At 37.9% G+C, this 26,751-nt stretch overlaps 1 protein-coding gene and 1 non-coding gene across 2 annotated transcripts in view; both read right to left on the bottom strand.

Annotated features, from left to right (window-relative positions):
* Positions 1–26,741, bottom strand: part of TMEM116 (transmembrane protein 116) — a 32,380-nt gene extending 5,639 nt beyond the window's left edge. The window contains exons 1-8 of the mRNA XM_016203083.2: positions 26,526–26,741; positions 18,983–19,029; positions 18,432–18,495; positions 12,461–12,592; positions 7,319–7,423; positions 2,721–2,770; positions 1,741–1,824; positions 1,274–1,409 (exon numbers count right to left, since the gene is read on the bottom strand). Of these exons, the coding sequence (XP_016058569.2) occupies positions 1,274–1,409; positions 1,741–1,824; positions 2,721–2,770; positions 7,319–7,423; positions 12,461–12,592; positions 18,432–18,495; positions 18,983–19,029; positions 26,526–26,651 (744 nt within the window). The 5' untranslated portion in view covers positions 26,652–26,741. The remainder of the gene's footprint in view (positions 1–1,273; positions 1,410–1,740; positions 1,825–2,720; positions 2,771–7,318; positions 7,424–12,460; positions 12,593–18,431; positions 18,496–18,982; positions 19,030–26,525) is intronic.
* Positions 18,622–18,725, bottom strand: LOC148090816 (U6 spliceosomal RNA). The gene has a single exon (XR_015716255.1). It is a non-coding gene; the product is annotated as a U6 spliceosomal RNA (small nuclear RNA).
* Positions 26,742–26,751: the final 10 nt, after the last annotated feature.

The following is a 26,751-nucleotide window of genomic DNA, read 5'->3' as shown; positions in this document are numbered from 1 at the left end:
TTAGATGGAAAATAGATTGCTCTTCCCTTCCTTTGGGGACTGTCTTTATACGGTTTAGCTAATGAAAGAAATATAAATCAGTTCAGAAGTCCAATGTGCTTTTTGTGGGGAGTGAATTAGGTAATAATCTTGGTGAAAAAAATCTGACCAAATTTGAAACTTTTCCCTAATAATCCAGATCCATACTCTAACAACCAACTACTTAAGTTTAGCCATCTAGTTTCCTTTTCCCACAGACATAGGAGTCAAAAGAAGGCTTGAACTTATTTGAGAATATTTATGGCTAGTAGAATCAGTTCATCATCTGTTGATTAAAAACGAATCAGAATGCTAATTCTGAATGCCCACTGAAGCCTGGGTTATTCTGAAGACGCAAACAGGAATCCCCAGGGTGCCAGGCTACCTGTCTCTTGTCAATCCACTCTAAATATAAACCATTAAAGCCATTTTAATATAAATTAGTCACTGTGCAATCTTTATAAAGTTGCTGATTTTGAGCTAAGCTATCTCCATAATTTATATCTGAATTGTCAAAGGAAAGTCTCCACAATTACATCTGGTTCACATGTACTAGCTGTACTGGGAAACAAAACATATTTGTGGGATAAATTTGGTCTGCAGGTAGTAGTTTGTAATCCCTGAACTAACATATGAAGAGAGGAGAAAATGATACTGAAATATAGATATGGGAAATTAGAAGGCATACTGCTTGCTTACTGATTTTGTACTGGGCAGTTATATATAAATAACATATTGTCTGATAGCTGATTATTTTAATTGTTCATCACTTTGATGATGTCAGATGAGAATTTAATACCTTCCTGAGCCACTTAGCATCTTAACCCCAGTTAGACATACCATAAACACAAATTTATAGCCAATAAAGAATTGAGAAAACTCATCATTTGGAAAATTAAATTAAAGCTCATGTCCTATGTTCCAGAATATCATTCTATATAAAGGATATACTTCACACATATTAGTTTTCTGCTCTGATACTCCATGAGGATCCACAAGAACATGTATTAGTTCTAGAATGAAGCTAATTCCCACAGAATGAATACAGCTTCTTTTTCCCACTCATCATTTGATCTTGGGAAGTCCAAAAGACTGAGGTAGTAAGTAAATTGTCAATATCTCCTTAACAAAGTCCTAGACTTAAAGTCTAGGACTATGGAAAGTGACTTTCTACCTCATCTTTCCCAGGCCTTGGGAGTGTTACCCCATCCTCCCTTTGCTTCTTTCCAAAAAGGCAGGTAAGGTGACATCATACCACAATGGTGAAGAGGCTGAGTACAAAGCTGGCCAGGAAAATGGTGAGCCTATAAAAATAAAGTGTGCTACAGACTGATGTGTTGGCAGAAGGCAGTTCAGCCATGGCTGATGGTGATGAGTACATCAGGATACACCTAGGAAGAAAATGGACAAGAGTACTGCTAGATATAAAACTAGAGATACTTATCAGTGCAACAAAAGTTCATGAGTCTAAAATTTTACTTATCACTACGCTAATCCTTGTTCGTAACACTTTGTTCCTTCTCACAGACACATTATCTTCTAGTCACTTTGTGTTATATTTCTACTTATGTATTTTCAGACTTGCCTACACATTACTCCACAGCCCATTTCAACTACAAGCACCTTGGCCAGAATGTATGTAGAAAGTCTTCTTCCATCTCCATTTGCAGAAAAGAATAGGTGTAGGCTACCACAAAAATGATAGATTTGGTCCTTACTCACCTATGGCTCTGGCTGAAGTTGTAGAAACATTCACTGGCATTGCCCAGACAGAATACAGGTGTTATCAATAGTAGAGGTATCAGGCTAGGAGGGAAAAAAACCTTATCACCCTAATATTCAGACTGTTTCATGCCCTTTCCATTTGCAAAATATTCTCCTGTTCTTCTCCTATCTCCAGCATCCCTGCCCCCCTCCACTAATACACACACATTTAATTTCTCTAAGAAAAAGACCTCAAAGACCTTAAGCATGCCTTCTTTTTCAATTACTGGGGAGGGAAAGTGAGGAATGAACTTTATACTTAGGGTAATGAACCCTAACAGAGTTTCACAGAGAATCTCTGGGACTTGTGTGGTCAGCTAAAAATCCAAGTGGGTCAAAATGGAAGGAAAATTTTAACAAGGAGTTCTGTGCTTGCTCAGTCTGTTTCACTTTCCATGGTGACCAGAAATAACTTCATTCTCATAAGCCCCTCCCTAGGAGCTTTCCCAAAGTACACCTTAAATAACCAATTATTTATCCAGAGGAAAAGATACAGGAATAAACATTACAAAATCTAAAACCAACTCTGTAGTGACCACTTAAATGAGATCCAAACCCTTTCTGGGCTTAATAATTTGAAGAGTCTCACCCAGTGTTATGAATGTACATGAGACCTTGAAAGCCACCTATTACAACTCTTTATTATATGTATAAAGGAATTAAAAGTCCAAAAATTTAAAGGGAAATATCTGAAGGCCACATAGAGTTGATGGCAGAATTGAGGCTAAAACCCAAATCTGTAACTTCAAACTATTTGCCTATCCTGAGAAAATGGGATCAAAGACCACATATTTGTTGCTTCCTACTCAGAAAGGCTCTATGAGGACTGAGACATGATAGATTCAATAGAAATAAAGGGCACTGTTCTCCTATTTGTTCCCACCGAGGCGCAGAATGATGAACCCACACCTTGCTAGGAAAGCAAGCAAAAATCTTACCTCGACAAAATGATGGCTATTTGACCAGCTTGGCAAGTATTATCGATAACCTATGAAAAGAATAAATGTAAGCCATGTCTTACGATACTGCCAATCATATTATAATAAATACCAGGTTATTATTTACCACTTGACAGAACAAAAATCCCCAAGAGCCAGCTTGCTTCAGTTAAGCAACACTTACTATGAAATTCAATGAAATAGTTCCTTAGCACTGGAGACAAGAGAATTTTATCTGTATTACCATATTCTAAAAAGTACAGCAGTCACAAAGAGAGCCTGGAAGAAGTGGCTTAATCTAAGCTTTGGATACCAAGACAAATTCTCTTAAAAAGAAAGAAAAATGTAAAATCACGCAACGTCCCATCTCTAAGAACAGTTCAATCCCTTTCTCTTTATATCCAGGGAGGTGTGGGCTTTTCGCTCCTTCGGGCAGAGTGAAAGTCCATGTATAAGAGGCCAGCAGAAAGCATAATAGGCCAGGGTTAGTATAATAAGGGCAGGGTCAAATAAGCCCTTTGGATTATAAGCCCTTCAAGACCCATTAGATTCTAGAAGAAACAACATTTTAAAAATCTCCAGTTATGTTAGACACTGTAAAACTAACTACAGAAGAATGGTCCCTATCCACTAGGAATTTAGGGTGAAATATTTTGAACAGAACACCTTAAAGAGATAACAGAATAGAAAACACGTGTGGTTTTTTTCTATTTTAAAGTAGAGATAATATGGAATGGCATTGTTAGGATTAATAAGCATTAAGTGAGCGATTAATCAATAACTGGAGATGGGTAATTAACTTGCCTTAAGAACTTTGAATAAAAAAAAAAGAATAGCAAATGATTTCAAGCTGGATAGACAGTGCTGATTTTAGGTAAAATGGAAAATAAATGAAATTTGTCTTTGGTGAACTCTCCCACCCACATCCCTTCTCTTTTTATTCTATCCTGACCCATCAGGTCGCTATCCTGTGTTTAATTTTTGTCTTTACCTGGATGTCAATGAGTTTCTGATAAAAAGCTTATTAATAAAAGTTTAGGGCAGAAGTCTTGCTAGGGTATTTAAAAGAGAACTCAAAAATAAAAGAAGAAAAAAATAAAACATGTCAAGGCTCCTGGAATAAAGCTATAATGACAGAATAATAGGGAGTGGGGTTAAATTTTTTGGCTAGAGTTTACCTTCTTGGAACTAGTGCTTGTAGCACGTGTTACATGAAGAAAAGTACAGTATATGCACCTGTATGACTATAAAGCAGTAGAATACCATATGTGACAGTTAATCTATGTCTCTTTCTCCCTTTACTTCAAAATTAACTTGTTCTCCTTGCCAGGAGCACAAGCCTTAAAAATACATATATATTTCATAATATATATATTACCCTATGTTGTTCCCACCCTTGGCTTATGGTATCTTGTGGCAACTTATTTAGGGAATGACTGTGCCAGAATAACCTCTCCCAAATTCCAGTCAGTCTCTTAGCTTGTGAGTGAATGAAAGAATAAAAACCTGAAATACTACCCCTGTAAGACTGTTGAACTTTTCAGACATTCATCTGCCTGAAAGGAGGGAAATGAGTTTCTTTGTAGTACCTTCCAGCTCTAGGATCTAGAACTACGTAGACAAACATGTAAAAGGATACACAGTCATGGACATAGGTCATTTCTAAATTGTAGGGAGCTGAGAAATTATACAAATTTAAAATACAGAAGAGTAATTGTAAGTGTTGAGTCCCTACTGGTAAATGAGAAAAGGGCACCAGAATATAGTCCTGTGCTGCTCAATACAATGTAGTTAAATTAAAATTAAGAGTAAATAAAATTTTAAATTCAGTTCCTCAATCACACTAGCCACATTTAAAGTGCTCAATAGCTGCATATGGCTATTGGCTACTGAACTGGACAGTACATAAAATATTTGCTCACTGCAAATATTATACTGACTGCTTGTATAGACTGCAATATCTTGTCCAGAATGCTGCATAAGGGGTCTCCTTCAGGCTACTTTTCCCCCAATGATTTCCCCATTGCTTTTTCTCCTTACAGCAAAAGAGAAAAGTTTTAAAAGCATTCTTTACCTCTGCCCTTCTCCAACAGTGTGTATCTAGAACAGGGGTGGGGAACCTTTCTTCTGCCAAGGGCTATTTGGATATTTATAACATCATTTGAGGGCCATACAAAATTATCAAGTTTAAATTAGCCTGCTATATTTGGTCAAAACATTTAATTAACTCACCCCTAATGTGATGGCTGCAACTGCTTCTCTTTGGTGAGGCCTTGGCAGGGCCAGACCAAATGATTTCGGCCAAAGGGCTGGACCCCTGATCTAGAACAAGGCTAGAAAAACAATTCTTCTCTTAAGAAGAAAAGAATATCTTCTTAAATCAGTCAGTCAGATTATGATTTAAGACTATCATCGCATTTTAGAGCTGGAAAGGGCATTAGAGATCACCTAGACCAACATAATTTTATGATACAAAATTGAGGCCCAAGGGAGGGAGATGATGTGCCCAAGGTCATACAGGAGATCAATGACAGAACTGAGTCTAGAAGACAGATGTCCTGATTCACCTTCAAATACTCCTTTCATGATGCTATAGTACCATTTATTCATTCAAGAAATATTTATTAAGTTTCATCATGTGCATGACAATGTATCACTTTCACTTGTCCTAGAACTGATCTGTAGGCTCTAGAGAAAGGTATGTTGGGAGGCTTTCCAGACTCATTTACTCCATGGTCCCCTTAAAAAATAAAAAAAATTAAAAATCCCCTTCAGCTCAGCCGGGTACGGCTCAGTGGTTGAACGCTGACCCAGGAAGCAAGTGGTCAAGGTTCAATTCCCTGGTCAGGGTGCATGCCCGGGTTGCAGGGTCAATCCCCAGTCGGGGGCATGCAGGAGGCAGCCTGTTGATGTGTTGCTCTAACATTGATCTTTCTCTTTCCCTCTCCCTCTCCCTTCCTCTCTCAAAATCAATAAAAATATTAAAACAGAATGGATACTGCAGAAATAAGAAGACTGGAATATTTAGTAAAATATGTATAATAATATTAAAACATATAAGAACATTTAAATAAATGAAAATTGCTAACATCATAAAAATGTCTTCTGCCAAGATCACTTAGTGATATACTGAGTCAGAAATAAGAAACAAAGTGTACTATACAATGGAATACTATTCAGCAATAAAAAGAAATTACTTTTGTAATACTACAATGGATAAACTTCAAAAGCATTATGCTAAGTGAAATAAACCAGACACAAGAGATTATATATACTTATGATTCCATCTATATAAAATGTCCAGAAAAGAAAAATCTAGAGACAGAAAGTAGATTAGTGCTTTGCCTAATACAGAGGGTGGGAAGGAGATTAACAGTAAGTGGGCATAAAAGATTTTATTGGGGTGAAGAAAATAATGTGAAGCTGTCTTATGATGATGACTATAAAATCTGGTAAGTTTACTTTAAAAACCAATGAACTGGCCCTAGCTAGTTTGGCTAAGTGGTTAGAGTGTTGGCCCATGGACTGAAGGGTCCCAGGTTTGAGTCCAGCCAAGGGGATTGCAGGCTCAATCCCCAGCCCTGGCCAGTGGGTGTGCAGGAGGCAACCAATAGATGTGTGTCTCTCTCACACTGATGTTTCTCCCCCACCCCCCACTCCACTTTCTCTAAAAAGCAATGAAAAGAATGTCATTGGGTGAGAATCAAACAAACGAACATAAAAAAACACATCGGCCCAGCCAGCATGGCTCAGTGGTTGAGCATCCACCTAGGATCCAGGAGATCTCAATGTGATTCCTGGTCAGGGCACATACACGCCCGGGTTGTGGGCTTAATCCTCAGTAGGGGCGTGCAGGAGGCAGCCGATCAATGACTTTCACCATTGATGTTTCTCTCTCTCTCTCTCCCTCTCTCTTCCTCTCTCTGAAATCAATATACATTTTTTAAAAACACACACATCAAATTGTATACTTAAAATTGGTGAAATATATGATATATAAATATGCATTCACCCACAAAAAGTGTCCAGATGTACTGACTTAGTGCTCTCTTCTCTTGCATAATTATAATGCTAGATACTGCCCAAAACTCTGGGAACCAAAGAAGGAAAGACAACTAATTTCTCCCTGGGTTAATCTTGCTTTCTGATTACCACATATTAATTCCTCTGCCCTTCTACAAACCAGTATCTATTACCCACACATGCTGAAGAAATACAGCAGAGCAGAACAAACACTCTCTCTTTCCAATACCTGTAGTTCAAATCCCAGGTTACCAAACTGAGCACTTTACCTGACTCTTCACCAAGTTCTTTTTCTTTGGCAACAATGATGGTTTTGTACAGAGCCAAGGATTATTTCTTATTGAAGAACCAGACATAAATGGCAGTACTATGCATGAAGTTTCCTATAATCAATTTGGTGGCATGAGATACAAGGAAATCATGTCAACAGGATAGGAACTCAGTGAGAACATGGTTTTTCTTTTATTAACTTCCATGAAATCACCTAGACACTACTGAATGCTTCCACTGTTTACCAAGGATATGTGATTTGTTTTGCATACTGTTCATAACTATTAACTCTGAATAAAACTTACCAGGGAAAATGTGCTGTGTCCACTCTGGGAGTGTTTCATCCTTAGTTCTTTGTACAGATACCAGATGTAATTGACGGTATAGAGAAATGAGGAAATGTAGAATATCTAGGTGAAAATAATCAAAACAACCCGTCATAACTGCTCCACTCTGACTTCAATTTATTTCATTATTTTCTATTAAAGGAGTCCTACCTATTGTTTTTATTGGTAACTTACCATCTAGTATACATACCATATAAAACATGGAAGTTCTACCCAGGCCTACCTAAAACATGTCCCAGCTTCCTTTTTTAAAAAGTATGTTTTTATTGATTTTAGAGAGAAAGGAAGGAAGAGGGACAGAGAGAGAAACATGGACACAAGAGAAAAACACTGATTGACTGCCTCCTGCAAGCCACCTACTGGGGATCAAGCCCACAACCTGAGCATGTGCCCTGGCCAGAAATTGAATGGTGACTTCTTAGTGCATGGATCAATGCTCAACCTACTAAATCACACTGGCGAGGGCCTTATTTTATCCTTTGACTGTTTAGAGGGACCACAGTATTACCCAACTCCTCTCACCTTTTAAAATTTATCTTTATTGTTGAAAATATTACAGATGTTCCCCTTTCCACACCCCCATTGACCCCTTCCACCCTGCTCCCCCCACCTCCCCAGGCCTTTCCCACACTACTGTCTTTCCATGGGCTATGCATGCATGCCCATAAGTTCATTCGTTAATCTCTTCCCTCTAAAATACATGTCTGTTACATGTTTCAATGTCTCTGATCTTTTTTGTCAGTTTATTTTGTTCATTAGATTCCACACATAAGTGAGATCATGTCCCACTGAAGGTCTTCAGGGGCAATAACATGTGTGGAGCTGTCCTCTCCTCTGACAACAATGCCTTCTTCTGTAATACCTCCTGAAGGAACTGCCTAAGGCTCTTCTTGAAGAGGTGTCACTCATTTCAGATATACATCCATGGTGGTTTGCTTGGTTTGTTTTTTTTTTCATTACAGATTTACTTGTAAGCAGATAATGTACCATGAACATTCCTCTTTATTAATGAGAACCTTTCGGTGTTGACGTCTATGTTTTCAAACTTTTTAAGGAGCTTGCTGAGGTCTGCAAAAGCTTCTGCTAACTCCTTCACCCTGAATTTTCTTGGGGGGTTCTTCCTTTCCTTCTCCTGCAGTTTACTTTTCTCTTGACTCTCCTTCAGCTATGAGTTTCTGTTCCAGTTCCAACAACTCTTCATTAGTCAATTCCTCAGAAGCCCCTCCAGGAGCTCCTTGATGTCAGTGTCATCCACACCCAGGTTAAAGTTGTCAGCCATCTCAACCGTAGCCTCGCTGATTTCTGCAACCTCCTCATTCTTGGAAAATCCTTTGAAGTCATGGACTATGATGTCACTAAGCAACAGGAATATTTCAGCTCCATTATAATCTTAGGGAACATCGTTGTACATGCAGTCCTTTGTAGCCCAAAACATCATTATAGGGAGCATGACTACAGACACTTTGGAAGACAGTTTGGCAGCTTTACAAAGCTAAACAGAGGCTTATCATATAATCCAGAAATCATGCTCGTTTTCCCCCCAAATGACTTGAAAAACTTACATGTACACAAAACTTGCACACAGATGTTTATAGCAGCTTTGTTTGTAACTGCCAAAACCTGGATGCAACCAAGCAAGATGTCCTTCAATGGGTGAATGGATTTAAAAAACTGGTAAATCCATATACTGAATAAGAAGCAAACAATAATCATGCCAAAAAAGACATGAAGGGATCTTAAATACATATTACTAAGTAATAAAAAAAATCTGGAAAGGCTAAGACTGTATGATTCTAACTAGATAATATTCTAGAAAAGGTAAAACTAGTGGTACTGGGAAAACTCAATATACACATGTACATGAATGAAGTTGGACCCTTACCTTACACCATACAAAAATTAACTCAAAGTGGGTCAAAAACCTAAACCTAAGAGATAAAACTATAACATTCCTAGAAGAAAACATAGGGGGGAAAGCTGCATGACACTGGACTTGGCAATGATTTCTTAAATACAACATCAAAAGAAATAATATATAAATTGGACTACATCAAAATTAAGCATTTCTGTGCATCAAAGGACACAATCAACAGAGTGAAAAGGCAACCTATGAGAGAACAGGAGAAAGTATTTGCATATCATATACCTGATAATGAGTTAGTATTCAGAATATATAAAGAACTCCTATAAATAAACAAAAGAACAAAAACCCAATTTTAAAATGGGAAAAATTTTTGAATAGACACATTTCTCCAAAGATGACATATAAATGGCCGATAAGCACAAGAAAATATATTCAACATCACTAATGATGGAAATGCAAATCAAAACCACAATGAGATATCACTTTATATCCATTAGGATGGCTATTATAAAAAAAACCCAGAAAACAATAAGTATTGGTACAGATGTAGAGAAATTAGAACCCTTATGCAGTGGCATTGTAAAATGATGCAGCTGCTATAGAAAACTATATGGTGGCTCCTAATTTGCAATAAATGTACATACTATTGTTTCATAAAGCATATCATTTTAAAATGATTTTTACTCCTGTGATTATGTTGGAATATTTGGGGTTTTAAAGGAGTAAAGACTGTCCAGCATTTGGTTTTATAATGATTGTCACCAGATTTTTATTGATGTAAAAAGTCAGTTTTTTAAAACAGTTGGACTTGGGCAGCTTTGTAAGGAAAGTTGAGGGTGTTTGGGATTGCTATCAACTTTCAGCATTGTTCTATTGAGAAATAAGTGTTTTACTTTTGTCTGGCATTCTGGTATAAGCTTTTATGTTTATTTTAGAAGACAACTGTTGCATCAATATATTGTTTCTTAGCATTGTTCAGCATAGGTAATATGTGCACTTTTGTGTATACATAATCATATTTAAGTTTTTTTGCATAAATGATTCTAGATGTCAATAAAATTAAGTAGAAATTATCATTTGATCCAACAGTCCACTCCTAGATATATACACAAAAGAACTGAAAGTAGGGACTCAAACAGGTGTATGTACACCCACGTTCATAGCAGCATTATTAACAATAGCCAAAAATGAAAGTAACCCAAGTGTCCATCAATGGATGAATGGACAAATAAAATGTGGTATATATGTGCAATGGTATATTATTTAGCTTTATAAAGGAATGAAATTCTTATCCCCATTTCATTTAGCTCTTTTTCTGGAGACTTCTCTTGTTCTTTCATTTGAGGCTTGTTTTTTGGTCTCCCCATTTTGGCTACCTTTTTGGGTGTGTTTCTAAGTATTAGGTAGATCTGTTAGGACTCTCAGTCTTTTTGGAGGGTCTCTGGTACAGGCCAATGTCAGACGCAGTTTGTGACTGGCCCTGAGTAACCTGTTTGGAGCTATCAACAATCCTAAGCTTGAGATCTCCTCTGCTGGGGCTGGGTGCATTTGGACAGGACCAAGACGCATTCCAAAGTCTGCTTTTCCTGGGTCCCGGAGCAGATCAGGCAAAGGCTTAACATACTCTCAGGAATGAAATTCTGACACATGCTACAATATGGATGAACCTTGAAGACATTAAGCTAAGTGAAATAAGCTAGATACAAAAAGACAGCTATTGTATGATGTGGAGAGACTGTTCCATGATGTAATCACTGCCAGACACACAAGGTGGACCCAGGCCACAAGGGAAATTGTTTACCACACCACACCTCCCCTTAGAGACTAACCATAATCAATGTTCATTCTGACATAAATTAGCACCCCTCTCCTGCCTCCCACTATATGCTGATTCCTGGAACAGGCCATTGTCTTGATCTCATCAAGCATATAATTTCCTGTACCTGGTAGCATTCTAGTACTAGTACCTGTGACAATTTCCTCCTTTACTCAATAAAGTTCTTTGGCACCTGCCAAGAAGAGTAGAGGATATCTGTTCTGTCTTGGAGGCACCCAAGGTGTGTCTCATATGTAAGTTTCTCTTAATAAACTCTGTTAATGTCCAGACTGGAGTGCCCAGCCTCTTTCATCAATCTTTCCCTGTCCTCCACTTACAGAAATTTTCAGTCTCAGGGGTTTTCTCTGTGTCTGTGTGTTCTAATATATGGTTCCACTGATATGAGGTACCGAGAATAGTCAAATTCATAAAGACACAGTGTAGAATGGTGGTTACCAGGGGCTGGAGGTGTAAGAGAAAGGGAGTGTTATTATTTAATGGATACAAAGTTTCAGTTTGGCATGATGAAAATTTCTAGAGCTATATAGTGGTGAGAGTTCACATTCACAACAATGTGAATGTACTTAATGCCATTGGACTGTTCACTTAAAAATTGTTAAGATGGTAAATTTTGTCTGTGACTGGGTAGCTCAGTTGGTTAGAGTATAGTCCCAATATGCCAAGGCTGCCGGTTAGATCCCCAGTCAAGTCACAAACAAGAATCAACCAATGAATGCATAAATAAGTGGAACAACAAATCGACGTTTCTCTCTCTATATAAAATTAATTTTTAAAAAAAGATGGTAAATTTTACATTATGTGTATTTTACCGTGATTAAAAAATAAAACTAACTAAATAACCTAGTGTGGTTAATCCCTCTATAGCCCATTTCTCCCACTAATTACAAACAAAAATTCTGGGAAACATATAAAAAACTTCTTGAGGAATCTGAAAAGTAAACAAAAGCAGGTAGATTGAGGAAGGGAGGGGAGGGAGGGAGGGTGAGACAGAATGAGGGAGAGGGAGAGGGAGAGGGAGTGGGGAGGGAGAGAGAGAGAAACATCAATTTGTTGCCTTCCATAGGCTCCCCAACTGGGGATCAAACCCACAACCCAGGGATGTGCCCTGAGTGGGAATCGAACCAGCAACCTCTCAGTGCACAGGACAACACTCAACCAACTGAGCCACTCAGTCTGGGCTCTCTGGGTGATTTTAGCTATCGTTTTGCTTTTCTGAATTTTCCAAATTTTCTGTAATAAACAAAGCAATTTTTTTAATATGAATAAACAAAAAAAGCTATTGTGTCACAATATAACAATTAACAAAATGGTCCCACTTCCCAGGGTGTATTATTTTTGCATCCTATTTATGTGAGTATGCCTTTCTTGCAATGTACAGTCACAACCTAGTAGTACTCACCTGTCCAACTGCTTGCAGGTTATAGCAGACAATGTCTTTATTGGCTGCTGAAGTTCCATACAGAAGTGCTTCAATGAGCCAGCATATCCCCAGCAGAAGGTCAGAGAAGCTCAGATAAAAGAGTGGCCTCATCTGTCATAGCAACAAAAGCCTCATTTCATAAATGATGTTAACAATGAATTATTTTTATGTTTTGCCTTTCTAATAGAAAACTGGGCATCATTTTTCTGGAGCCTCTCCCACTGGCTGACTGTGAGGAATGTAAAGGAATACACCACGTAGGAGAGAATCTGTAGTCACTGCCACCCTAACTGTCCTGGAATAAGAGTACTTATGGATTAGCACTGGACCTTTTTCTTCACAGAGACACTCCTTCCTCAGACACAGTCAAAGGGAAGAGTGAACAGATGGGAAATTTTGTGACGGAGATATACTACAAATGATTTGATATATATATACACTGTGAAAGAATTTCTCAAGTTAATTACACATCCATCACCTCACATATTTACCTTTATTGGGGGGCACAGTGAGAACACTTAAGTTCTGCTCTCTTAGAAAATTTCATTTATACAATACGGTGTCCTCAACTACAGCCACCATGTTATATATTAGACCCTTAGACATTCCTCATCTTATAAGGTTCCGTATTAATGAATATATCAGTATAAATTGTATACGCTGACTTTGAATTTCTGACCACACTGGTAAAGTGTGCCCTTCTCACTACCTAGTATCCTTCTCTTTTTGGCCTCCCCACTCCCACTTTTCTAAAAATAATTTTGGTCCTTCTATAGAGAAAATTATAAAATATTTATTGAGAGATACCAAAGGAAAATCTATAGTGAAGAAATATACCGTGCTCATGGACTGTAAGACTCAATGTTCTGAAAATGTCATTTTCCCCTCAATTGACATAGAGGTTAAATGCAATCTCAATTACATCTCGACATGTTTTCTTGTGGAATTTGACAAGCTAGCTCGAAATCTAATAGAGAAATACAAAATACCAAGATAACCTCCTGAAGAACTATCAAGCAAGACACTCTTGAAGAAAAGGGAGAAGGACTTACCTTACACATATCAAAACTCAACATAAAGCCAGAGTGCAGATGGTGTGGTACTAAGCACAGGAATCAACAAACAGGCGAATGGAACAGAACAGAGAGCCCCAAATAAACCCAAGTATACAGACTTTTGATATATGATGGAGGTGGCTTTTTAGATCAATAGAAAAGAGACAGTCTTCTCGAAATATGATGCTATAACAATCAGATATCTATATGGATACAACTAAAATTGGAACCTTACTTTTTACCTCACACTCAAAAACCAGTTCCAACTAGTTTAAAGACTGAAATTGTATTCAACTTCTGGTTAGGGAAAGTTTTCCTAAACAAAACACAAAAAGCTAAAAGAAGAAACAAAAATTTGAGCACATTAAAATGAAAAATGCATGTGTCAAAATACACTATAAAGTGAAAAGACATGCCACAAAGTGGGAGAAGATATTTGCAACACATATAACTGACCAAGGACCAATATCCAAACAATATTAAAAACAAAATAAACAAAAAACTTACAAAGCAATAAGAAAGCCCAATATAAAGAAAAAATGGGCAAAAGATCTAAACATTTCCCCTTTTTTTGGAAAAGAGGAAATCCAAATAGCCATAAACACATGAAAATATACCTAACCTCATCAATAATCAAGGAAAGGAAAGTTAAAACTACAATGAGAGTGCAGATGGTGTGGTACTAAGCACAGGAATCAACAAACAGGAGAAAAAAATTACACCAGCCACTTGGAAAAGTTTGGCATTATCTAGAAGATATGCATATCCTATAACAATTGTTATTAGGAAAATACATTAGACAAATGTTTGCTTGTGTGCACCAGAAGACATATACAAGATTGTTAACAGCAGCACAGATTGATGAATCATGGTATATTCATAATATAGAATGCTAAATATCAATGAAAATGAAACAAACCAGAGATATATGCAACAACATGGATAACTCTCACAAATAATATTGAGGAAAGAAAGCAAATCTCAAAATAATACATATAAAAAGACATATGTCAAATTCAAAAATAATCAAATCTAAATTATTTAGAGATACATACAATGCTGGTAAAACTGTACATAAAAATAAAGAAATAATTATCACAAAAATCTGGAGAGTGGTTACCTCTAAACGTGAGCAGGAAAGTTGTGACAGGGACAAAGGACAGACAGGTGTGCTTAGGGGTAGAGGCACTTTCTATTTCTTGTCCCTCGTGTTTGTTTAAAATCATTCTTTAAGCACTACATACATGTTTTATGCATTCTAACCCATGTCTGATAGATCTCACAAAAAAAGGAAATTAAAATTTTTTTAAGTTATCACCAGACATTACCTAATATAAAAACTAATCTCCTCACCTGTACAAAAGGAAATTTTTCTCATACCTTTCTTCCAAATGAGAGGAAAGTTAAGATGCTAATACCCTACTAATAGGGGTAAATGGTCAAATTGCCTTGAATAAAAACAGGGGTATAAATAACATTTTAAACTGTATTTAATAAACATCAGATAGTATTATTTTCACCACATATAGCATATGATCTGGGTAAGCCTGCTAAAATTATAGCCAGATGGCACATTCATAGATTAAACTGGCCTATGACCTACCACAAGTTTATAACTGTTAATGGGTAAAAAAATCAAAATAATACAAAATAAACTCTGAGGGAAAAGGCAGCCAAGTGGTTTTTGTAAACAAGAACATAATTATGGTCATTGATTCAAGAACTACCCTTATACACACACACACACACACACATACTTGCAAAAGCAAAATGAGGGCAGGGTAGGGGATAAAGCACTTACTATGTGAAAGACTCCCTAGGGAGGTTCTGGGCCCAGGTCTATCCTGATAAGGCAAAAGACCTAAAACAACTCATATTAATACTCTCCTAAAACTCTGCTTCCCAATATATATATATATATATATATATATATATATATATATATATATAAAATATATCTTTATTGATTTCAGAGAGTGGAAAGGAGAGGGAGAGAGAGAGATAGAAACATCAATGATGAGAGAGTCATTGATCGGCTGCCTCCTGCAAGCTCCTGACTGGGGATCGAGCCCACAACCTGGCATGTGCCCTGACCGGGAATCGAACCCCAATTGCCTAGATCCTAGATCTACGCTCAACTGCTGAGCCATGCCTGGCCGGGCGCCCCAATATTTCGATTCAAGTAAAATAAAGAATATCAAAAGTAAACAATATATATATATATCAAAAGTGACCTTTATCCTCTGGCCGGTGTTTAGTGGTTAGAGCATCAGTCTGGGCACTGAAGGGTCACGGGTTCTATTCCCAGTCAAATGAACATACCTGGATTGTGGGTTCGCTCCAGGAATATGAGGGAGACAACCAGTTGATGAGTCTCTCTCACATCGATGTTTCTTTCTCTTCCCCCTCCCTCCCTTCCACTCTCTCTGCAAAGCAATGGAAAAAATATCCTCAGGTGAGGATTAACAACAACAAAAAAAGAGTGAGCTTTATGAGGAAATGAAGTCACACAAGTGCAGTGAAGTATATCTGCCCTGAGTATTTTTTTTAACATTGGCTGGCCTGGGCCGCTTTCTTCTTGCTTCAGATTGCCTCTGAGTCACTGTCTAATCAGCTAGTGCCCTGAAAGATTTCCCAGGGATTTTTCCAATTTACTATAATTATTTTTAATTTAATAGACTACTTTGTCTCTTTTAGATTATTCCTTCAATCTGTTTTTGCTGTTAAAAATGTTCTTTTGAGGAAGAAATCAAGGAAAACAGCAAAGTATGGCTGACATTTTTAACCTGGAAAAACTGGATCGTTTCCTAGGCCAGAAAAAACAATGTGTGGGAACCACTGAACTAGTGATTGCTAAGGTCCTTTAGGTTCTGGTTATGTGAAAGGTGTGAGAACTAAAGTCAAAGAAGTTAAAGGTAACATCGTAAGTCAAACTAGGTCCCACATCTTTACAAAGCTCTAACCCACTGTCATGCCAGAAGTCACCTTAGAACAGTGGTTCTCAACCAGGAGCAATTTTGCATCTCCCAGGAGACAAATGGCAATATTTGAAGATATTTTTGGTTGTCACAACTGGGTCAGGGGTGGGGGTGGGAGGTGTTGCTACTAGCATCTAGTGGATAAAGTCTGCTAACATCCTAATGCACAGGATAGCCCCCCACAACAAATTACCATCTAGCTCAAAAGGCCAACAGTGCTGAGACTGAGAATCTCTGCCTAGCTCTCTCCACTATGTAACTCATATTTTATTAACTTAATCACATCTGAATTCAAATTTCATCAAAGGAAACAAACATTAGGGAAATCTTAATCAAAGGAAGATATATGGCCTAAGGTTACTTTGGCAGGCAATGACAATACAGTATGAAGATTTATTTCACATTCTATGTCTGAAATTAAAAATTCTCTTTTCATTAGGCAACATATTTCACTGGTTTAAAAAGTGTATGAGGGGAGAGGCTTTGAACAAGACAAGTCTGCACTCAAATTCTAGCTCTAACACTTCCCAGCTATAAGACTTTAGGGAAGTCCCTCAACCTTACTAGAGGTTGTAGAGGATTGTTTTAGAGTTGTTTTAAGGATTATATGAAAAATGTATTTAAAACACTGAGCACATGTGTCTAGAATATAATAAATACTAAATATTGTGTTTAATTTGAAGGAGGACTGTAGTTAAGAGTTGGGTTTTTGAAAATCCCTGCTCTGCTACTTACCACATAGCTTGAACAAGTTAATCTTACGAGTTTGAGCCTCAATTTCCTCATCTGTGAAATGGAGCTACATCATCCTTCTCACAGAAGAGTGATGAGGACCAATAAAATAAAATACACAAGGCACTCAATATAGTTGGAACATAGTAAGTGTTCCACATAAAGAAATATCTTTGTTATTAAAGTGGGCCCAATAAAACCCAATGACATTTTCCACATACAGAAGTTCTCCCATATATGTTCTAAACTACATTTTGCCTAATTTTGTGCCATTTGGCCTCATTAGAGAAACAGTTGTTGCATTTCTCATAAAATATTTTCTGAGCTAGCAAATTCATCACTCTTCCTAGTCCTCTCTGAATCAGGAAGGTTTTTTGGTTTTTTACACCTTAAATACATACAATATTTATCAACTACACCTCAATATAAGGAAGGTTTTTGCCTTGATCTTTTTGGTATGAATAGTTTGACATAGGATGTATTTTTGCTCTGTTTTCACCATTAAATTGTAATTGCCTAGAAGGCCAGAACAGCAAAACAAATACCTTTTGTAAAGCAAAGTCTTTGCACTATTTCCTAGTCCCACTAGCAACTTAACCAACATATCAACATCAGAAAACTCACCTCTAAGCAGGACCCTACATACTTAGAGTGAATATAGGCTCCAAACTAAACTGTTTCCTTAACCTTAATAATTAATACATACCAAAAAAAAATCCACATTTAGTAGTCAATCTCAGTATTCAAAGTTAAAGTTAAAATAGTTACCTAGAAGAAAAGGGAGACCTATTGACACTGCCTAAAATATCTCATCGTGCCCTAGCCAGTTTGGCTCAGTAGTTAGAGCATCAGCCTGTGGACTGAAGGGTCCCCTGTTCGATTCCAGCCAAGGACACGTGCTTCTAGGATGCAGGCTCGGATCAGCTGGTGGGGGAGGCAACTGATCGATGTGTCTCTCTCATATCAATGTTACTCTCTCTCTCCCCCTTCTATTCTCTCTGAAAAGCAATGAAAAAAATATCCTCGGGTAAGGACTAAATAAGTAAGTAAATATCTCAATGTATCATGGCAAATTCCTAAGCTATTCATAGAATTATTCCATCATTTATAGGCGACACCTCTCTTAATTATATCAAAGGCTAAGTCACTAAAATTTCAAATCCAACACAAAAAGAGATTGCTCACCTCTGGAGATTTCTGTATATTCTGGAATACAGCATAGGCAGTAAGTGAACTTGAACCTATAACACTGACAGAAATAAAAGATTAATAAGACAACTGGGGTTCCTTCATTTTTGCTATAAATCAATAGCTGTAAAAATCATTACAGCTTCACTGACATATAATTGATGTAAAATAAATTGCACATATTTTTTTAAATATAGAGTGCTTCATGAATTTGTGTGTCATCCTTGCGCAAGGCCCATGCTAATCTTCTCTGTTTCATTCTATTTTTTAATATATGTACTACCAAAACAATTGATTTTGCAAGTCAATCCTGTTGACCAAGTTGTCCTTTGATTTTCAAGAGGTTAGCCCTTGATCTATTTTTTGTTATTGTTGTTGATATTGGTACATTTTATTAATCAGAAAATATCAACATGGTAAAGAATAGCATTTCTCTTTAACTAAAGATTAAAAGCAAATCCCCAGGGGAAGAAAAATGTAGAAACCTTCAGAATTCTCCAGTTTTACTTGTACCAGTTTAAAGTCATATTACATGAGATTAAACTTACCTCAAAGTAGCCATAACAAATTGTATCCACTGTATTGCAGAGTAAACCTAAACAAAATGAGAAAATAAGAATAAAACTAATCCTTTTACATTTAATATTCAATGTTGTTCCAGTTTCTCCATTTATTAACAATCTGTGCAGAGCACAAACTCTTTTTCAGTGCCTAATTAAAACACACTATAAAGCTGAGAATGAGTAAAAAGGCTGAATAGACCCCTGGAAAGGCAGGGTGGCTTCTTTCTTCTTCCCTTACTGCTAAACCTTTGGGAAACAATAAGATACAAACAGGTGGACAGAAAGTGACTGAGTGAAAAAAACACACCACAGAGTTAAATGGGAAAATTAATAAAGGGAAGAATAAAATGGAGAAGCGGTAGGAAAAGTAAAATTTTGAGACAGGACAGATATATGGGAAGAATGGGTTAACAGGAAAGGCAAACAAATACGAAAGAGAGTTGAGTGACAGACAGACAGAAGGAAACAGAATACTAAGCAACAGAAAAATAGGAAAAAGAAAACAGTATAGAGAGAGATACTGTGAGTGAAAAATACAGAACAGGGAGGAAGAAAGGGGGAGAAAAAAAGGAGAGAGGGACAGTTTCTAATCTCACCAAGTCCAGATTGTCCGTAAGAATTCTAGCCTCCAGTAGGAAGGCCATAGGGACTTCAGCCCCAGCTATGCTTAAGCAGCCAGATCCTTCTCGGTCAGGTTCTGAATCCCCAAGTGGTGAACAGGTGGCTCCACCCCTACCCCAGCTGGGCTCCTCCCTACCCAATCCTGCCTGGTATCTTGAGGACAAGCAGAAAAGGTGGCAACAAGTGGAGGAGAAAGCCAAGCAGAAAGAACAAAAATAGAAAAAGCAGGTGACAAGGAAACAAAGTTCTAAAAAGCATTAGAATTTTAAGAAGGGGTGAGGCAGGAATAATAAAAAGTAGAAAGAATGAGTCATAGTGAAAAGGTAAATAGAGCTGTAAGAAAGAAATGGAACCGAAAAATGGGAGAGAAAAATGGGGAAGGGAGGTCTGCTTCAAACTTGCCCCTTTTTAGAGACAGAAGCCTGTGAGGAGACAGACTGCATATTCATTCAATCAATAAAGTTTTAGTAATACCAGGAAAAAGCTGTGGAGAGAAGGGGTTATTAATATCTCATATTTACTTAATACTAACACCTTCAATATTCTATACCAAAAATTCCCACCAGAAACATAATTTTGTAGTTAAAGTACATGATTCATTTAATGTACTTATGTTTACATATCAAATTTGTGTAAACAGCATTCTGTTATGGAAGATATAAAGACAAGTAAGATATAGACCCATACTTGCAGGAACTTATAATACAGTAGGAAAAGACAGCATGAATACCAAAAATCTTAAATAATCTGCACACAAAAGTAATATACACTGATTGGCATTTGAACAGTATTTGTAAGAAATGGTAAAGTTTGGATAAAAACTGGAGGAAGGAGAAAGCAGAAGGAAGAACATTTCATTTATGTAACCATTTATTTCATCTAACTATACTTCATATACTCTACGAATATTAATAACACAAATTAGATCATTTGCATGGCTTGAGAAATTTAAATAGATGATTCATTTATTCATATGAGGTTAAGAATATAGTGTGGCCCAGCTGGGCCTGGCTCAGGGATTGAGCATCGACCTAGGATCCAGGAGATTGTGGTTCAATTCCCAGTCAGGGCACATGCCTGGGTTGCCAGTCTGGGGCCTGCAGGAGGCAGGCAATCAACGATGACTCTCTCATCATTGATGTTTCTATCTCTCTCCCTCTCCCTTCCTCTCTCTGAAATCAATAAAGATATATTAAAAAAATACATATATAGTGTGGAGTAGAAGGTAGGACATTGTTAGGTGGAGGTAGGCTATAATCACTTTGCTTATATTATTAAACAAGTAAATGAAAATACCAGTAAATTTCTGGATCAGAAATCCCTACTATAGGTCTTAGGGAGTGTTTTGCAGCCTCTAATCATATATCTGTGTAATAAGGGTAAGGGGACTAATGACAGTCTCACCAAGTGTTAAGGGAATGCTTCTGAACAAAGGACTCTTGTCTCAGTCAAGAACAAATCTCAGATTGTCCAGAGAACAGCCTTGCCAAATTAGTCTGCTGCTCTTGATAGAACTTCTCTCTTTTGGCATCTCTTCTAAAATGTCTTATGTAACCAGCCAACATGTGGGGATTTATTTTTCCATTTTTCTCTCAAAATTAGTCCTCTGCCTTCTGTATATTCAGCAACGTCCTCCTTCGAAATGTCTTTGGAAACATAATCTTCCCATCTTCCTCTTCTACAAGGGTTAACCCAAGCCCAAATGATTTAAGTGGGTGATATTTATTTTCAGTTTTCTTTTCTCCTCCTTTTAAAAAAATTTATTTGAAAGAAAGAGGAAGGGATAGAGAGAAGAAGGGGGAATGGGAGAAAGAAAAGGAGAGGGGGAGGGGGAGGAAGAGAGAAGGGGAAGGAGAGAGAAACATCAATGTGAGAAATATCACTTGGTTGCCTCCTGTACACACACCAACTGGGGATCGAACCTGCAACCTCGGTATGTGCCCTGACCAGGAATTGAACCCACTAACTCTTGGTGTATGGGATGAAGCTCCAACCAACTGAGCCACACTCGCCAGGGCTCCTCTCCTCTTTTTACTTACTTCCTTAGCAAGCTCAAACACACCCCAGCTCTCAATGTAATGGGCTACTCTATATTACATATCAATTTACGTTAACAGATATTCATTAAACTTCTACCATGAACAAGTTAATGCAGTGGATAAAAAGTCAAGAAAAATACCTACCTAGTAAAATATTTCTATTTAAGCAAAAATACTCAAGAGTTTTAGTAATAACAGCTACCAATTATTGAGTGCTTTCTATGTGTAAGGCTCTATGTTAAGCATTTAATCCTCACACAGCCTTTGAGATAGTAAGTAGTATTATTCCTATTTTACAGATAAAGAAACTGAGGCTTAAAGAAGTCATTTTCCTATGGTTACAGAGTTATAAAGTAGTGATGCCGAAATTCAAACTCAGTCAGTCTGACATCTCACTCTTAACACCTACAGTATTCTAACAGGGAACTGATTAATGGAAGAAAAGGGAAAGATAATTTAAAAAAATAACATGACATCAAGAGAGCTCTTTTTTTTCTTTCGGTCTTTATTTTACGCAATCTTTTTGTGACATTTGACATTGTTGGATGGGCCTCTACTTCTTTTGTTTGTTCATTTTTGTTTAAAATATTACAGCCCGGCCAGGCGTGGCTCAGTGGTTAAGCATCGACCTAGGATCCAGCCGATCAGGGTTCGATTCCCGGTCAGGGCACATGCCCAGGTTGCGGGCTGCAGCCGATCAATGACTCTCTCATCATTGATGTTTCTATCTCTCTCTCTCCCTCTCTTTTCCTCTCTCTGAAATCAATAAAGATATATTAAAAATAAATAAATAAAATAAAATATTACAGATGTCCCTTTTTCTCCCCAATGACCCATTCCGCCATCCGATCCTCTTCCCCAGTCCCTCACCACACCATTGTCCGTGTCCTTGAAGAGAGCTCTTTTATTAGGCAATTGCTTCTTACATATGACAACAAAAGCACAAGCAACAAAAGAAAAAATATATTGGTCTTCAATTAAAACTTTTGTGCTTCAAAGGATACCCTCAAAAAAGTGAAAGGGCGCCCTGGCCAATTTGGCTCAGTGGTTAGAGCATCAGCCCATGGACTGAAGGGTCTGGGTTTGATTCCGGCCAAAGGCACAAGCTTCGGTTGCAGGCTCAATCCTGGACCCACTGGGGTATGTGCTGGAGGCAACCAATTGATGTGCCTCTCTCACATTGATGTTTCTCTCTCTCTTTCTCCCCCTGCTTCCACTTTCTCTGAAAAGCAATGGAAAACATATCCTTAGGTGAAGATTAAAAAAAAAAGTGAAAGGGCAACCTAACATAATGAAATATTTGTAGAACATATATTTGATAAGGGACTTGTATTAAAATATACAAGGAATTCCAACACTCAATAATAAAAAATACAACCTAATTTTAAAATAGGCAGATGTTTTAAATAGAGACTTCTCTCAAAATATACACAAATCACTAATAAGCCCCCTAAAAGATGATCAACATCATAAGCCGCCAGGGAAATACAAATTAAAATCACAATGAGGTGCCATTTCATGAGTACCAGGATGACTATAATAAAAAAGACAGACACTAGCAAGTGTTGATGAAGATGTGGAGAAAAAGGAAACATCATACACTGCTGGTAGGAACGTCAAATATTGTAGCCACTTTGTCAGTTTCTCAAATGGTTAAACATACACCATACGATTCAGCTTCTAGATATAAACTCGGTTCTATGCCTAGGTATATTTGGACACAAATGTTCATAACAGTGTTATTAATAATAGACAAAAAGTAGAAACAACATAAATGTCCATAAACTGGCAAAGGGATAAATAAAACATGGTTTATCCATGCAATGAAATATTATTCAGCAATTAAAAGGAAAGAAGTACTGACACATGATACAACAGGGGTGAACCTTGAAAACATTATGCTAAGTGAAAGAGGTCAGTCACAAAAGACCACATATTGTATGGTTCCACTCATATGAAATGTCTAAAATAGGCAAATTTATACAGATACAAAGTAGATTAGTGGTTACCTAGGGCTAGGAAGGTAGTTTGGAAGGAATGGAGAGTGACTGCTAATGGGCATAGGGTTTCTTTTTAGGGTAACAAAAACATTCTAAAATTAGATAGCGGTGATGGTTGCACAACTCTATGAATATACTAAAAACTACTGAAATGTACACTTTAAAAGTGTGAATTACATGGTAGGTGAATTATATCTCAATAAAGCTGTTGCCAAAAAAATGAAGTATGCAACAAACGCAAGGAAGGAAATGTCTCAATGCTGAAATTCATTAATGATTAATGGATAACATGTTTCTGTCTTTACTACTGAAAAGAATAATATTGAAATTAAAAAGTGTAAAATAAACACTGCAAGAGGGAACTGAAGAGAAAGATTTTGAGAAAGCACCTGACTGCTCTAAATGAATCCACCACTCCTGGCCTGAACAACTTATACTCCAGGACCGATAAAACTTGCAGGTTAACCCAATAAACCATTGAATGAAATCTGAGGTTTCATGTAAAAATGGGAAAACTGCTAGAAATGATAGAAAACTGGTTATCACTAAAAACATTTTTTTTATTTTTATAAGATGGTAAAATCTGCAAACCATAAGTGAAAGATCATAGCATTGATCTCAGACAAGATTCTAGAATGAACTATCCAAAAGATATGTTTTTAAAGAATTAGAAAAATATAATCATTACATCAGCAAGGATTCATAAATAATCATGCTTGATTAACCTCGTTTTCTTTTTGGATAGAATTACTACCCATAATATATATGGTATTTTGACAAAGCATTTGATAAGAAATTTTGCCTCCTACTCCCTACAATACCCAGGGTGAACTTTTTGATTTTCCACAACGGTGTGAACTGTGAGACTTTATGACTTCCTAAATATGGAGGATTGTACCTGGCTTATTTGTGTAGACTGTCAGGGTCCTGAAGCCAAAAATCATATCATGAGATAACTGACTGAGACCAGGGTACTATTAAAAGGAAGCAATGAGACAACTACTATACTTTTGCATTTCATAGAAAAAGTACCAATATTAACCTTCCCTCTCCAACCAATCTACTTCCTTCACTTTTTTCAAAGCCCACTTCTAAACTAATCATGACTAGAAAGTCACTCCTGATCAATCATATTAACTAGGTATACCCAAAGAATCTATATACTCAGAAGTGAATAATTTAAAAACAGTCTGTCATATAAAGGGTTCTAAAAACTCTTAATAGCTCCTATTGACTACAGGACAAAACAGGAAGTTCTTAGTTTTATTTTTAACACTCTCCCCTACCTGAGCTTAAAACTGTCTTATTAACTACAGTTTTGAGAACTCCTCCCAGCCAAGTCAGTCATTCCCTGAAGTGTCAGGTTCATTCCCACTTCTGCTCCTTTTTCATCTGTCCTCAACCTAAAATATTCTTTCTTCCAAGGCTTAACTCCGTCTCCACATCCTACATGCAGCCTTCTTTAACCACCTTAGCTCATAGTAAGTTTCCCCTCCTCTAACTTCTGTCATTTGTCTATGTAGCTCATTTTACTTAGTAATTAGGGCAAAGTCAAAATAAAATTTTCCAAATCTCCCCCAACACACACACACACACACACACACACACACATTTACTGGATACATACAATGGTAAATATGGTGCTAACCCTCTTATTATGTATTACATAACTTATTCTCTTACCCTCACATCCGTTTGTTCATCAAGTCTTGTGAATTCTGCCCTACAAAAATTACTCAATTCCATCCTTACCTCTATTTATCCCTACCATTATGTCCTATTGCAGGGCATTAACCTCTCCTACCTACTGCATGACCCTTAAATGGTCTGTCTCAGCCTTCTCCCTTCCAACCCATTCCTTTCACTCTTCAATGACCGCAAATCTGAAGTCACTTTCCTAGTTAAAACCCTTGATGGCTCCAAACCTTTTAACATAATGAAACCCTCTACAACCAGTCCCAGATGACCTTCGGATTTAGCAGGCTTTTCCCCTTGCTAGAAATATCCTTTGATGCTTGCCGCCCTGCAAATGCCTCCTCTTCTTTCAAGATCCATCTTGAAAGTCCTCTCCTGTCTATAACTTTCCCTGACATTCCAGAACAGGACTGACTGAATCTGCATTTGTGACAGTCGTATCATCTACCACTTACACCGTTAGAGGTACAGTCCTATTCCTACGTCTCCTCCCCGCACAGAGTTCCTCCCGTGCAGAGCTCCGTCTCCATCATTTCTGTACACCCGCAGGATCCGGTGTAAACAAACCATACCCAGAAACAGTATCTGTTCAATAGAATTTTTAGGATTTTTTTTTTTTTTTTTTTTTTAATCCTCACCCGAGGATATTTTTTCCATTGCTTTTCAGAGAGAGTTGGAGGGAGGGAGGGAGGGAGCGAGAGAAAAAGAGAGAGAGAGAAACATCCACATGAGACACACGGATTGGCTGCCTCCCGCACGCGTCCTGACCGGGGCCGGGATCAAGCCTGCAACCGAGGTACATGCCCTTTGCCAGGAATCGAACCCGGGACTCTTCCCGTCTGCCGACCGACACTCTAACCACTGAGCCAACCGGCTACGGTTTTAGGATTTTTATTTTAATTTTTTAAATCTTCCTGGAGCCTACGACTTGCTGGACGGGCACTCAGCTTCCAATAAAGCCCTGCGTCTCCCAGGTCAGGCACTTGCCTCAGAGTAGGCCGGACGGTCAGACTGGGCAGAGGGCAGGCGTGGCCCCGACTGCCACACCGACCAAGAGCCGCGCCTGGCTCACCAACCCGGGCCTGGCTGAGGGAGGTGGCGGCGAACGACTTACTGAGGGGAATACGGAGCCGAGTGCGGGTAGTAGCAAGTCAGAGTAACACACAGACTAACCGAAGGTAGCAGTGGATCCCAACCGACCGCCTGACGCACCGAAGGCAGGGAGAAATACGGGCTGGCGTCGTCACTTTCAAGGACGCGCAGAGACCGAGGGCCAAGGGCTTCAAACACACCACGCATGGGCCTCGCGCCTCTCCTCACGCGGAGGAAGCCGGGAAAAGGGAGGCCCGGTTGCGCGCCACAGCGAGTGCGCGTGCGCCGCAGTCTCTCACTCGGCCTT

The sequence above is a fragment of the Miniopterus natalensis genome, chromosome 20 (genome assembly GCF_054644295.1).
Source record: "Miniopterus natalensis isolate mMinNat1 chromosome 20, mMinNat1.hap1, whole genome shotgun sequence".
Lineage (NCBI taxonomy): Eukaryota > Metazoa > Chordata > Mammalia > Chiroptera > Miniopteridae > Miniopterus > Miniopterus natalensis.
Note: the sequence above shows the minus strand (reverse complement) of the source record. Positions and strands in the feature narration are given on the sequence as shown.